The sequence below is a fragment of the Macaca nemestrina genome, chromosome 9 (genome assembly GCF_043159975.1).
Source record: "Macaca nemestrina isolate mMacNem1 chromosome 9, mMacNem.hap1, whole genome shotgun sequence".
Taxonomy (NCBI): domain Eukaryota; kingdom Metazoa; phylum Chordata; class Mammalia; order Primates; family Cercopithecidae; genus Macaca; species Macaca nemestrina.
The window spans coordinates 124286443-124302402 of record NC_092133.1 but is presented as its reverse complement, the minus strand read 5'-3'; the positions used below and the strand labels follow the sequence as shown (position 1 = coordinate 124302402).

The window sequence follows — 15960 nt, the reverse complement described above, 5'->3', positions numbered from 1 at the left end:
GTTGTGGCAGTTCAGACATTTAAACTTTATTATCTGCTTTAATAAATTCTGAACTTTGTGCGAGAGGCTACATTGACCTTCCCCAAGGATTTTGCTAGATACAAATAGGTAGGTCTCAATGAAGCAACTGAAAGGTTATAAATGTTTGAAAGTGGGTCTGGTCTGAGCTCGCTAGATAAAGAATGAGTCTATTTCTGAAAGTATAATTCAATGTAAGGTATTATAACATGGAGATACAGTACATAGTTTCTGAATAATTCGTGTATTTCTATTAATAATTTGAAGAAGCTAAGCAACTTTTCACCTTTATGATTCTCCTATATATATATATATATATATATATGCATGTATATATATGAAATCACAAAAGTTTTTCCCTCTTATAAAGTCAAACTTAGATATGCCAGAGTTTCAGAATTAAAAATTACCAAAGATTAAATTCGCAATGATGTCTTCTAAATTTCCAGGTACGTTTTTACATTCTCAAATTTTAAAATGAATACCTTGGGCCGGGCGTGGTGGTTCAAGCCTGTAATCCCAGCACTTTGGGAGGCCGAGACGAGTGGATCACGAGGTCAGGAGATCGAGACCATCCTGGCTAACACGGTGAAACCCCGTCTCTACTAAAAAAAAAATACAAAAAACTAGCCAGGCGAGGTGGCGGGCGCCTGTAGTCCCAGCTACTCGGGAGGCTGAGGCAGGAAAATGGCGGGAACCCGGGGGGCAGAGCTTGCAGTGAGCTGAGATCCGGCCACTGCACTCCAGCCTGGGCGACAGAGCAAACCTCCGTCTCAAAAAAAAAAAAAAAAAAAAGAATACCTTGGCATGCATTAATATTTCAGCCAAGAATCAGTTTTCTGACTTTTGTGTTAAACTGCGGAATTTTATAAGAGCAAAATTGAGTATGCAAATTTGAAGATATTAAGTGGGGATATACTTCGATAACTCAGCCCAGAGTCCCTTAATTAATAATTGGAATGGTTAGCTTTGATATTGGGCCTTACATGACATTGATTGTCCTGTGCCAAAATAAATATCCTGCAGTGAAATGGTGGATGATCATTCACAGTGAATTAATTTTCTTCACATTGTGTTTCATGATATAACCCTAAAATGCAAACATTAGATTGTATAACATTTCTTTCTATGACGTCAATACCTTTGCTAAACTGGTTTTAGTAGTTGCTGTCACAAAAGTGACATTTACTGGGGAAAATTTGGAATAGCAAAAGGAGGTGATGCTCAGTCCAATTTCAAGGTTTGGAAATTTGTGTAGTGCCCAAAAGACACATAACCCATTAGAAAATAACTGTGGCTATTCAAGAAAGAAATAATGCATATGTTATTGTTTCCACCTGTGTGCAGTAATTTTCCAGGTACCTGCAATGTTGTTAGAATATTTTTCAAGTACTTGAAATGTTGTTAAGTACCAGGCTGGAAGAAATATCTCAATTTTGTTTTTTAAGTACTTTTCTTTATTAGTAAATTACTGAGACTCTAAAGATGTTGTGACTTGAGTTACTTTAGGAGCCTGTAACTTATTACAAAGGATGGAGCATTTGGTTGGACTTAATTCAGGTTGTTGTAGAAACTTAAAATTGGCCTTTTATAATTAAGTATTGGACTAAAAGTATTGAAAAGAAATATCTGAATTAGTGAAATTTCAATGTATTTATGCAATTGGAGGAATAAATTTACATAAATACAAGATTTTAAGTCAGAATTCAATTCCTAACTTTGCTAAATTGGTTGAATTTGCGTCAATGAACCTAATTACTACTTTTCCTACTGCTCTAAATATTTGACTTTCAACGTTGGGTTGACACTACAAAATGGAAAAAGAAATATTTAAAGTCTGAATTAAATAGGATCTGCTTCTGAGATGGAAGTACATTAGTTATCATTATATATGTTATAGTATTTGAGAACTGAACTATAAAAATAATTTATACAAATATGTTAGTTATTTAACTGTTTGGGACAAAGTCAAGGCTATTTATTCACGTCCAATATAGGATGAATATATTCGATACTTTCCATTAAGCCCTATTGTACATGAAGAGTTATTATAGCTCATTGAATTATACCATATTTTTCTTACTGAAGACAATGTTTTAAAGTTGGTCTGATAAAGTGCAGTCTAAATGCGTTAGAAATTCTCAAGTGTATAAAAGGCAACAGAATGTAGAGAAATCCAGATGTTCTTATTTAATTAAAAATACCATGGATTTAAAGAAAGCACGTTTTTAATGACTAAGCCACTGTTCGCAGTATGTTTGACAGGTGCTGTCTGGGTATTCTGGCTTTGCATGCCACCTGTGTTGTGATTTTCCAAATAAGAAAACAAACAAGCAGTATTTTGGGAACAAAATGTGAAACTTAGAAAACTTTTTTTGTTCCTGTGGCTAAATTAAATACTATATTCAGTTTTCCTAACCCAATATTTGGTGGTACATACAATATATTTCAAAGGACAATGCGGATAGAAAACAGTTTGCCGATGCTACAGGAATAGTTCAAGTTGTTTTCATGTGTACTCTTTTGTCCTGAAAATTTTGCTGCAATAATTCTCAAAGTTCCCTGCTTATCTTACTGAAATAAAATTAGGCCGGGCGCGGTGGCTCACACCTGTGATTCCAGCACTTTGGGAAGCCGAGGCGGGGGGATCGCAAGGTCAGGAGATTGAGACCATCCTGGCCAACATGGTGAAACCCCATCTCTACTAAAAATACAAAAATCAGCTGGGCTTGGTGGCACACACCTGTAGTCCCATCTACTTGGGAGTCTGAGGCAGGAGAATCACTTGAACCTGGAAGGCAGAGGTTGCAGTGAGCCGAGATCGTGCCACTGCACTCCAGCCTGGCGACAGAGCAAGACTCCGTCTCAATAAATAAATAAATAAATTAATTAATTAATTAATTAGAAAAATAAATTTTATGGAAATTTTCTTATTTTGGCAGCCTTTGTAAAGGGGTGTTAGTGAAAAGAGATATTTTCAGTCAAATAGGTTTTTTTAAAAAAAAATAGATGCAAGTTATTTGCATCTTCCAGTCCAGCATGTAAGGAGCTTGGAAGGCATCATTCCTATCATTATAGAAGGAAAGGTGAACCAACTGAAAATCAATTCTTTTTAGATTCATTAGAGAACTGGGGTCACAGGCAAACCACTACCCCCAACATTGGACAGCCAGACAGCCAGACACAGAGTATCGCAACTTACCTGGGCAAGTAGCCCATGAACGGGAACTCTTCAGGGAACAAGTACTGGTGTAGGAATCCTAACTGTAACCGACAGATTGCTGCAGCCTCAATGTGGACAAGTTTGAGAGAAAACAATGTGATGGGGACCCAGTCCTTGGCAGCCCACACACTTTGGTCAATGTTCCCTTCAGGGGCCCTCCCACATTCTCACAGCAAAGATGAAAGAAAAATCTCAGTTTTCAGCAGGGAAAAGGGGAAAAGTAGCCATTTTGAAATATTGCTAGAGCGTTCTATTCTTAACAAGGCCTGCCTTCAAGAAAAACATTTTCCCGGAACCTAACCAACCTAGGGGAATAGAAATACCCAACTATGTTATAAGAAGTGACAGGGAATAATTGAAAATACTGTCTTACAGTACTTGTACTACCCATGAAATGGGTTAGTTATGTTGTTATGTAAAGTTGCTTATAAAATGGTATGATATTTGACAGAGGATTTGGTTTGGTAGTTATAGTGTATATTGCAAATTCAAAGTCAATTCCTAGAAAAAGAATGGAAAAACAGAAGATGTAAAATTGACATGTTAAGAGAGGATGAAAACAGAATCGTGAAATATTCAATTAAAGCCAGAGAAGACAGAAAAAACAGAAGGGGGGGGGGAAGAAACAAAGATTAAGAATATAAGAGTATTGAATACAAAATAGAGAAAAATATGGTAGATGAATAAATATTACTCCAACTATATGAATAATTACTTTAAGTGCCAATCATCTAAATTCACCTGTTTGTCAAAATAGATACAAACACAAGACCCAACTATATATTGTCAGTAAGAAACCTACATTTAATATACACACACATTAAAAGTGAAGGCATGGAGAAACATATACCATGCTAACATTAATCAAAAGAATGTAGAAATTTAGATAAAGATGACTTTGGAGCAAGGAAGATTACAGGGATAAAAAGAAACATTATATAACATTATGTAGCAATAATGAGATCATTCTTCCAAGAAGTCAAAACATACATGTTCTATGTACATGGATAGTAAGACAATAATTTGTAGATGTCAGTTCTTCCCAACATGATGTATAAATTCAATGCAATTCCAATCCCAAGTTATTTTGTAGATATTAATAAACTGATTCTGAAGATTGCATGGAAAGGCAAAAGACTCAGAATAGCCAGAACAATATTTAATTAATAAGAATGAATCAGTATTGGCTCATTAATTGTAACTAATGTGCCACACTTTGTTGAAATGTCCTTCAAAAAAATGAAAAGGCAAAAATCCAGGCCATTAAGTGGTGTGACATGGTCATCTAATTCTCCTTTGCAATATATTCTAGCCACTTCAATTTTCAATTGTATTCCGTTTCAATTGTATTCAAGCGTACAGCACATGAGTATTCCTTGCACTGAAGAATTAAATGCTGGGAGATAAAGGTAAACTAATACATATGCTGATTATTCTAATACATATTCAAGGATCTAGCACATGAGTATTCCTTGCACTGAAGAATTAAATGCTGAGAGATAAAGGTAAACTAATACATATGCTGATTATATGAAGAGTACTCAATTGACCTGACAACAAGTTTTTTAAAAGAAAAACTTCAAAAGAGAAGCCTATTGGACCACTAACTCACAAATAATGCTTTAAAAACATGTATCTGAATAACAATACTAAAATACCACAAGAAATCAAGAATACTTTTAATTATACATTATTTTAATAGTCTCAATTTTGAACTAAAATTAAATAGGTAACTGAAGGGAAAAATACACATACACATAGGTAACATATAAATATATGTAGAAAATATTTTAATATATTATATATTAATATATGATAGATAAATATATAATAGATAAATATATTTAATTATATATTTTATTATATATTATAAATATAAATATAAATATAAATATATATGTGTAAATATATAATATATTATAAATATAAAAAATATATATGTGTATTTTTTCCTTAAGTTAAATATTTATTTGTAGTCTCATTCAAAACTATTAATATATTTTCTACATATAAATATATTATACATTCATATATTTATATTTATATATTATATATTATATAATTAAATATATATTTATATTATTTATTATATATAATTATTATATATAATCCATTATATATAATTAAATATATATAATCATTATATATAATTAAATATATAATATATATTTCTATTTACATATTTATACATAAATATATTTATATTTACATATTATAGATAATTAAATATATATTAATATATATATAGAAAACATTAATAGTTTTGAATGAGACTACAAATAAATATTTAACTTAAGGAAAAAATACACACACACACATATATATATATATATTTTACCTATCCACAAAGGGGAATGGTATCTATGATGAATTTCTGACAATGGCAACAGAAAAAAATGCAATTGTGTTTAAATGCAGAAATCTTTCACATACTAATGCATTTGAGAAGAAAAGAAGTTGTGTATTACCTAGAAAAAACTAATGTAATGACCCGAAGAATCACATTTCACTTTGCAGTTATAGCCATTCACTACTACCCTGGCCAGTGTGGGAATCAGAGCAACTGAAAATAAGATACGATACTAGTCAGTCCCCAGTACCTACTCTGTACTTGCTGTATGCACAGCATACGAAGTATTTTATTGCTGGAATCTGACAGGTTTGAGCAAATTAGGAGAACAGTAATACACCTTCATATTCAAAACCAGTATTTGATTACTTTATGAGTCACTGGCTCAAGGGAATTTTGTGAATCACATGATCATAGTGACACTTTTTTTGGCTCAAAAGAATGAAATGTTATTGATATATGACTCCCAAAATGAAAATGAGTTCTGTTTGATTGTATGTATGTATGAGGATAAAAAGATATCTGTTAATGGTTGCAATACATTCCGACTCATGCAATATTATCATTGCACTGAAAAAAATTGTGTTCATCTATTCAAGGTAGTGGTAAGCACTTCCTGTACGTCAACTCATCTGGCTCCAAGGAAGGATCCATTGCCAGAGTTACTACCTCCAAATCCTTCCCAGCAAGCCTCGGAATGTGTACTGTTCGGTTCTGGTTCTACACGATCGATCCCAGGAGTATGGGAATATTAAAGGTACAAAAGGAAGCCAGAGATTTATGATCACTGAAATATGCATGGCATGTTTAAACATTGTCTTTCCTTGTCTTATTTGTATTTTCGTTGGTCACACCACCAATGCTGATGCCATTAATTTCTCATTTCTTTCTGGGGCAATGGGACATTGGCAAGCTGTGCTGTCATTCATCTTAATCTCATTCAAGATTTATCTCGCTGACAGCTGCCACCTGAACTCAATTATGTCGAATGCTATTTAAAAGATCATCTGGAGGTAAAAGAATTTGGGCAGATTCCACATGTATCTTCTTTAGCAGCTTAGCTAGGGACAGTAAAGAAATGTGATGTGAGGCATAATGGTGAAGAAGATAATTTTCTACCCAAAATTCAGTAAAGAAAAAGCAAATTTGAGATTTTAAGTGTATATCTGCTTACAGTAAAATCAACATGCATGCTCTATTTTTACCTAATTTAAAGCAATAATCTGTACCAAATGCAGATACCTTTAATGAAACAAGTTGCTGCACTCATATTTTTCATTGTATCAGTGAGTTTTTCAATCATTATGAACCAATTTTAAGATCCTGGTTTCTAATTAAATGATTACATATCAACACACCACACCTAGTATTATTAACTTACAGTTTATCCAATCCTGTTTTTTAAATAAATGCAATTGGGATTTTTGTCCTTATGTTAAATGGTCCTCTGTAAATAACAGTTCTTATTAAGTTCTGCCTTATATTTACATGTATTAGAAACATTCTATGGTATCAATTTTAATTCTCACCTTCACCTGATGAGGAAAGTATATTTTTCCCAATTTTACAACAAAGAAACTGAGATTCAAAGAGCCTTAGTAACTTTTTCAAGATTTCACAGTCAAAATTCTGATTTCAAAAATCTGGTACCTTTTTTTGGTGGGGGGCAGGGAGGAACAGAGTCTTCCTCTGTCGCCCCGGCTTAAGTGCAATGGTGTGACCTCAGTTCACTGGAACCTCCGCCTCCCAGGTTCAAGTGGTTCTCTTGCCTCAGCCTCCTAAGTAGCTGGGATTACAGGCATGCATCACCCTGCCCAGCTAATTTTTTGTATTTTTAGTAGAGATGGGGTTTCACCGTGTTGGCCAGGCTGGTCTCAAACTCCTGACCTCATGATCCACCCACCTCATCATCCCAGAGTGCCGGGATTACAGGTGTGAGCTGCCATGCCCCCACCTCAAAAATATGATATCTGTTGCCCAGTTTCGTTTCTCAGATTCTCTGTGGTCAACCAGAGAAGTCAGAAGAGAAACATGTGAAAATGAGAGAAAGTAAAATGGCCTTATCAATTCTAGACATCGACAGAAATTGAAACTCTTAAGTAAAAATCTAAACGTGCAAAGAAAGTTGAGAATTTATCCTGACTCTATGAGGATGTCTGTTTTTTCAAAGGAAGCCAGTAAAACAACAGAGAAAGAGGTTCATTTCTAACAGTCTGGGAGCACATGAGTAAATGCAGAGTATGTAAAAATTTTATTTTTCATAGTTTTTACATCTAATCGATGAATATTCAGTAGATTAGCCTATTGCTTATGCTAAATTTTATCCATTGTAATTTATAACCATTGAGCTTCAAGAAACTCCAAAACACCTTATTTCTACTGACATTATGAAACACAGATTGCTACAACTGAACAGGACACTAGTCTACAGTTCCTCACCAAAGCAAGTATCAATGGAAAGGCCACTAGACCCTTCCGTATAATATAGGCAGATTTCCGTCACTTTCTAAGAAATTGTTGCTTCCTCAATTCAAAAAGATCATTTGTGTGTTCTTTAGCTACTCACCAGCTGGACCTTCAGTTCCTTAGTTACCCAGTTAATTGGCCCTCTGTGTTTAGCCATGTTTCTGTAAATAACCTTTGAAATAGAAATGTTGACCTCATGTCTTGATTTCTGATACTTGGCTTTGGTGCCTACTGGTTTTTCTCACCAGAAGGCAGCAGTTAAGTAGATGCTTTTCTACTCTGACCAGTTTTCAGAGAGGTCTGGTAGAAAGAATAGTGGCAGGAAATTGATAACCAGCATGATACTGATTTTTCTGTAGCAATGGTCTCAGTGGGTATATTAGGTCATTCTTGCATTGCTATAAAGAAATACCTGAGACTGGTAATTTATAAAGGAAATAGGTTTAATTGGCTCACAGTTCTGCAGGCTGTACAGGAAGCATGGCACCAGGCATCTGCTCAGCTTCTGATGAGGCCTCAAGAAGCATTTAAGTATGGTGGAATGCAAAGTGGGAGCTGTCGCAATAGTGAAAGCAGAGGCAAGAGGGGGAGGTGCCAACGTTTTTAAATGATCGGGTATCATGATAAGTCACTCACTGTCATGAAGACAGCATCCAGCCATGACAGATCTGCCCCCATGACCCAAACAGTTCCCACCAGTCCCCACTTCCAGCATTGGGGATTACAGTTCAACATGAGATGTGGACGGGGTCAAATATCTAAACTACGTCAGTGGGGTTGACTGCCACAGTGACTTTCTTTTACCACGTCCATGAGTGATCTCAGTAGGGCCAATAATAAGCTACTTTAAGCATTTGATGCAGAGGAAGAGAGGTATTTCTCTTTCTTTTGGATTACAAGTTGTAGGAACATAGACTAGGTGTGGGGCTGTTGGAGGCCATCTTTCCCCACAAAGGGAGACAGATTGTTTGACAAAAAAGCTAACACACAGGGGGACACAGAGCTAAAAAAAGGGGAAGAAACAGAAACATACCTGCTCTATTTAAACTCTCAATCCCACTTTTTCTGCTCCAGTAGAATTCTCCTTTTGTTATTTGCTGCTGAAAAAGCCCTAACCATTACAGAAACTCAGCAAAAACTGTTTTCCTAATGTGTTCTTATATCACTGATGGATCATAGCAGCTGGGCAAATCTTATTTTCTCAACTATTGCTGTGGAAAATCTTGAGTTATTCACAGACTGAAAACCTTCCTAAGCATGCAGTAATTTTACATGTGGAGGAACCAATGAAGTGGAAACCATTCTCCCTGCTCTTAGGATTGAAGCTTTCCATTAGCATGCTTTTCTTTTACCTGCAACTTGGTGCTTTCTTACAATCTCAAATTTGGGTATTATAGTGCTGCAGGACCACTCCTTATAAATAGGATGTGGACCCATGTTTGTGGCTCTATTTTCACAAATAATTGACACTAAAATTCCAATTAATATAATCTGGACTTGCAGTGGGAAAAAAACTTCTTTTTGTAAGTAAAAAAGAAGTCCTTTATTCCCCTTCTCTAATAATGTTGACACCATAAAAAAATCTTAAAAGAATAAAATAAATGATCATATCTACTGTTGGTGTGGATGTAAAGAAATAGATATTTATTGCTAGTTGGACTATCAATTTGCAATTATGAAGACTATTTTGACAATTAAAAAATTTTAATTTTTATATTTACTAAAACATTTTACATCTAGAAATTTATTGTAATGAAATATAGATATATATGCTATTTTATTTATAAAGTTTTTGTTGTTGTTATTGTTGTTGTTTGAGATGGAGTCTTGCTCTGTCACCAGACTGGAGTGCAGTGGCGCGATCTCAGCTCGCTGCAACCTCTGCCTCCCTGGTTCAAGCGATTCTCCTGCCTCAGACTCCTGAGCAGCTGGGATTATAGGCAAGCGCCACCACGCCCAGCTAACTTTTGTATTTTTAGTAGAGATGGCATTTCACCATGTTGGTCAGGCTGGTCTCAATCTTCTGACCTAGTGATCCACCCGCCTTGGCCTCCCAAAGTGCTGGGATTACAGGCGTGAGCCACTGCACCCGACCAAAGTTTTTTTTTTTTTTTTTTTTTTTTTTTTTAAATCTCAATGTTCACCCTAGTAAATATTGGAAACCACTTGAGCATCAAATAGTAGGAATTACTAAAATATAATACATTCAGTCATATGGAAACACTGTAGAACAATTCTGTGAATGAATAATTAGTGATAAAAAGAAATGTTTATTATTCTTTAATGATCTAAGCAGATTGTTAAGGAATATGTATACTAGTATGCAATTTAAAAACATCAAATTTTGTGTGAAAATGTGTATATGGCTATAGACATTTACCTATATAAATATATGTATGTATATATATGAGAGGGAAAAGGAATAAACGGAGAAACACACACTACAATGGTTAAAAGAATTTTTTGTATTTTTTGAGATGAAAAAGTTTATTATTTTGCAGTCTTATGTATTTTATGATTTTTCTACCTGAAACTTATATTAGCTTTCTAATAAAAATTACATATTTCTAAAGGGTCCTCATACTTGGAAGGGTTGAGAGACACTGCCCCAGAATGTGCCATAAACACATGACCTCTTGGGTTAATAATAGCAAATGTGGTTCCAGAGTACATGGTAGCTTACAATTGTCTGAAACTATTTCTTACGTTGATTATAGAAACCCTTCAGAAGGGATATGGCAAAGAAAATACCTAAGATGAATTTTCAGAGGCAAGGGTTTATGAGGCAATAAAAATAGGAAGGCTTTCTCAAAAGAGATTCTGAATTGTAGATTGTGGGAGTATGTCTCCTTGTCAGCATAAATTTTCTGAAATCTCACTAAAGGTTATGCATTCCCTGCCCTTCCAGGATCTGCTCTGTATTCCAGAGAACTACACTTCCCTGGCTCCTTTGCCTTCTGCCTTCCTAGGTAGGTTTGGTCAATGGAAGGTACCCACCAAAGACCTGAGAACAGGAAGAGAAAACAAGCCTTCCTCCTCTCTCTCCCTATTTTGGATTGAATCTCTAACTGTGCCTTATCTGTGACTCAGCTTCCCCCAATTAGGCCATGCTTCCTTAGTTCCAGCTGCCATAGAACATGCCCGAAAAGTTTTCTATTCTTCCAGCAGCTTGACTTTGGAAACTTTCTTCCTTTGTCCCTCTCGTTTTAGGGATGGAAACATTCTACATATGGTAGGTTGCATCATAATTTCCTTGCTGACTTCTCATCTGCTCCATAACCTTTGTAATCAGTCCCCTATATCTCTATATTAAACTTCCTTTATTTGAAATATGTTAGAGTAGTTTAACTACTCTAAACTTGATTTTGTCTGATATAAGTGTGCACTGTAAAGAAAACACAAATCTTTTGATGCTATGACCTTACAAAATAATAATTTAAAAATTGAGTGACAGCTTCAATTTGTCATCATAACATGAACTTATTTCTGAATAAGGTTCTAGTAAGTGATAACAGAAAACATGTAAACAAACAAAACAGGTAACTATGAGACCTTCTATTTGCCATACAGAACTCTGGAGCAAATAATAAGTTTCCCGTGATTATTACTCATCGCCTGCTGAGAGAGGCATTTTATTTTGAATGGTAAGGAAGCCCCTCTCAGAAAGATGATATTTGGATTTAGAGTTGAAAAAACAAGAAAGAGCCAGCTTTGTGAATATCTGGAGAAAGACTGCTCTAAGCAGAGGTTACAAGCTAGTGAAAAAGCTCCCATGTAGAAATTTCTACGGCTGGCATAGCGGGAACAACATAGACCAGAGAGATAAATAAGATTGAAGATGTAGGAAGAGACCAGGTCATTTATGACCTTGTACATGATAAGGAGATTCAATTTTATTCTAAAAACCATGGGAAACCGTCAGAAAGTATAACATGAAGAGTAATCTAATTAAAAAAATGTAAAAGGGCTGTTGGGCCGCTGTATGGAAAAGGGCTGGAATCTGGTGGGTAGGAGGAGGCCGAAGTGAAAGTGAAACTTGATGTCTTCTTTCAGGTCGCTATTATCAAATACCATTGACTGGGTGACTTATAAACAACATAAATTTATTTCTTCTAGTTCTGGAGGCTGGGAAGTCCAAGATCAAGGGAATGGCAAGTTTAATATCTCACCAGACCTTTTCTGTGACTTCACATGATGGAAAAGGCAGGAGAGCTCTCTTCTCTCTCTCCTTTTTCTCCTCCCTCCTCTTTCTCTAGATATTCACAAGGCTGGCTTCTTGTATTCAATCATCATCTTTCTCAGAGGGGCTTCCTTATCAGTTGATATAAAATACCTCTCTCAGCAGAAGATGAGTAATTACTTATCAAGGGAAACTGATTTTTTTTTTCCAGAGAACTATATCACAAATGGAAAGTTTCATAGCTACCTGTGTTGTTGTTTGTCATTTCTCTTACTTGACTTCAGTCTCTTTATAATGGCACTAATCCCATTCATGAGGTCTCCCCCTTCATGATCTTGTCCCTCCTATAGGCCCTACCTTCTAATACCATCACCTTCGGGGTTAGGATTTCAACATATGAATCTTGGGGAGTAATATTCAGTCCATTGCACGGGAGAAAAGTGAAGATAATTTCAGAAGTCCAGGCCCACAAAGATGTGGCTTGATTTAAAATGCAATATAAAGATAAACTGAAAACCAATGTCTATAAATAATGCAGAGGACTTAGATCTTCACTGACATTTAAGATAATTTTCTAAATAAAGCATATCTAAATTTTATTAGCATATTAATGAAGTGAATGATGTAAAGCGAAAGCGATCAACTACTTGTATAGTTGATGAGATCAGGGTGAAATTCAGTTATGATTTTCCTATTATGTTTTAGGATAAAAAGCCAAACTATGCTGATTTATCTCAGCCTTCAAAGTAGAGGGCTGCATAAAGAAAATATTTTATAGAAATTAGGAAGACTTCAATATCTTTTCATCGTAAATGACTGATAATCAGAATAATAAAATGTTCACATAGGCATCAATATCCTTCAATTAAAGGCTGAAGGAATTAGGGAACAATGCTAATTTGTACTTACTTAATAATTGCTTTATTTTCTAGTAATGACAAACCAGAAGAACTTCCAAAGATCAGTTTCTTTCTGTCTTTCAATTACCTACTTACATGTCAAATTAAAAGCACTCTTTAAAATGATGTGGTCACTTTTTGATCCACCTTGCCAAAAGAGCCCTGAATGAAACCAAATTAATTTCCCATTATATTATTTAATTACAGTTATTCAGCTTCCTACCTTCTGTCTTGTTTTGATGTTTAATGCTATCTCAATTGAATTGGTCTATAAAAAGCAGTTAATTTGGCACTGGACAAGATGATTTCTCTAAAAATAACTAATATATTTTATTACTCCAGACTTATTTTTAAAGAAATAAAAGGAAAATGAATAGGTAACTCACAATTTATATTTCGTAATTTTTTGTAATTTATATAAATTTCTAATTGCTCATGGGAAAAAAAAGCTACTTTCTAAAACTTCCATGATAACAAATAAGTATATATATACACATATATATATATATTCATATACATATACATGTATATATATGAATGGGATTCCAGAAATCAATTGTTCGTATTTCAGAACAAGTAGCCTATGGTGTTGAAAATAGTCTCTATCTTAGATTTCACGTGTTCTTAGGCCCCAATGAGTTTCAGTAAAACCCATAGGATAAGACATTTAGCATGTAAATGTTCCAGTTCAGAAAACCATTATTGTTGTGAGCTGGTGCTATTGAGTTTTGTTTTGTTTTATTTCAATGTAATATTTAGGAAGATAGTAAAAGCAGAGAAAAAAAACAGAATAATATCAGTCAGACTTAATAATATCAGATGGTTACAATATGCCATACACCAAAGTCCTTTATCATAAATTAATCAATCTGATTCTCACACCCTCCAATGAGGCAAGTACTGACATTGTCGATATTTTAACAGATAAGGCAAATGAGATAGACAAAGCTTCAGGAATTTGTCCAAGGTCATAGAGCTGGGCAGGTTTTCCCACATGGCCTATCTCTACTCTATGCTTATAACTACTGCGCTTTTCTGCCTTTCAGAATTAGAGGGCTATTTTATGATATATTTAGGGTTTGCATTTTCATTATTCAAAACTGTCTTATATTTTCTACCAGTAGTTATAAAATTTAATTCTTTAAAAGGTATTTTACATATTTCGTGTTCTGCGTATTATACTTTTCAGTATACATTTGGTTGGAATTATAAATTTTACAAAATGGCATCATGGTAGCTTAGTTAGATGTGTCCCCAAATGCTTAGTGTGTGTGAGTTTAGTATGGGGGATGCTGTAAGTATTTGTTTTACCAATAGTTGCCTATAAGACATGCCATGCAATCCTTTTGTTCTTTTGCTTTGTTTTTTAATTTTTTATATTTTTGAGACGGGGTTTCACTGTCACCCAGGCTAGAGTGTAGTGGTGCAGTCTTCACTCACTGCAGTCTCGACCTCCTGGGCTCGAGTTATCCTCCCACGTAAGCCTTCCCAGTAGCTGGGACTACCAGCATGCGCCACCACATCCAGCTAATTTGTTTTTTGTTTTGTTTTGTTTTGTTTTTTTGTGTGTGTGCAGTGATGGGGTTTTGCCATGTTGACCAGGCTGGTCTTGAACTCTTGAGCCCAAGTGATTTTCCCACCTTGGCCTCCCATAGTGCTCGGATGATAGGTGTGAGCCACACGCCCAGTGTGTTCTGCTGCTTGAGATGGTTAACTTTTGAATGAGCTGCTCAAGGTCAAGGGCCACCAAGACTGTATCTTCTTTGTCAAACTCACTGAGGGCCCTTCTGGTCGATTTTGTAATCATCTAGAATTTGTCATTAGATCTACAGTTGTCCTGTTAGAATTGGCAGACGTTTCTGGAACCCATTCTTTAGGCTAGTGCAAGAGGAAATTCTATTCCCTGTGATGATAGCAGACATCTCATCATCCTAATAGGAAGTTTAGCAGAGAAGAAAAAGAGTCTTACCCCTACTCAGCCTCTCTTGAATGCAGAATGACTGTGGGCCCTCTGGGGTGTGGTGCAGAGACACGTGGCACCCACAGTGAAAGGTCTTTGAGTTAGTAAGGCTTTTGATATATCATTCAACAACGATTCTCACAACCCATAATGGATAACACAGCAAAAAATATGAATAATGAACCAATGAAATATGGCACATAGTGAGTTTCTAATAATAGAGGAAATGCATTGATACTTACGTTCCCTTAATCAGGTACTAGGTTGTCATTTATTGCAGTGAAGTAATAATTTAGAAAATGATAACCCTTGTTACTTAGCTGCTGAAAAGGCTCTGGTTATTCCCATGAGATGTGACCATACAAATTAGGACCCAGCCCATCTCCCAGTTATCACTTGTGCCGCAGAAATTTCTCCAGGCATATGTCGAGTGAAAAGAGAAGTAGAAAAAAGAACTTGAAGTTTCAATAGCAAAAAATATGTGAAGTTGAATATTCACTTATATTTACGAAAAACATATATTTTCAGAAATTAAAATTGGAAGGCCAGGCACAGTGGCTCATGCCTGTATTCCCAGCACTTTGGGAGGCTGAAGCAGGAGGATTGCTTGATGCCAGGAATTTGAGACCAGCCTGGGCAACATGGCAAGACCTTGTCTCTTTAAAAATAAAAATATATTCAGGATTAAAAAATGAAAGGAATTAAGTGGGTGCTAGTTTGTATAACATATGCTTAAGGCAATATAAACATCAGGACTTTTTGTTGTGTTTCTTTTATTATTGACACTGTAAAAATGCATTCTTATGAAAGTTATTGAGTGGCATTATCAGTATGCTGTCTCTAATTTTATTCATTTTCAAAGTA

General features: G+C 35.2%; 1 protein-coding gene and 1 long non-coding RNA gene across 5 annotated transcripts in view; one reads left to right on the top strand and one right to left on the bottom strand.

The window, feature by feature from the left end:
• The window catches only part of LOC105488276 (MAM and LDL receptor class A domain containing 1), a 1027522-nt gene that overhangs the window by 785655 nt on the left and 225907 nt on the right, over positions 1–15960 (top strand). For all 4 annotated transcript variants that reach the window (XM_071070418.1, XM_071070419.1, XM_071070417.1 and 1 more), the window contains one exon: positions 6191–6348. In XM_071070418.1, the coding sequence (XP_070926519.1) occupies positions 6191–6348 (158 nt within the window). The remainder of the gene's footprint in view (positions 1–6190; positions 6349–15960) is intronic.
• LOC105488243 (uncharacterized) overlaps positions 1–15960 on the bottom strand; it is a 48462-nt gene that overhangs the window by 11575 nt on the left and 20927 nt on the right. The gene's annotated exons all lie outside the window — the stretch shown is intronic.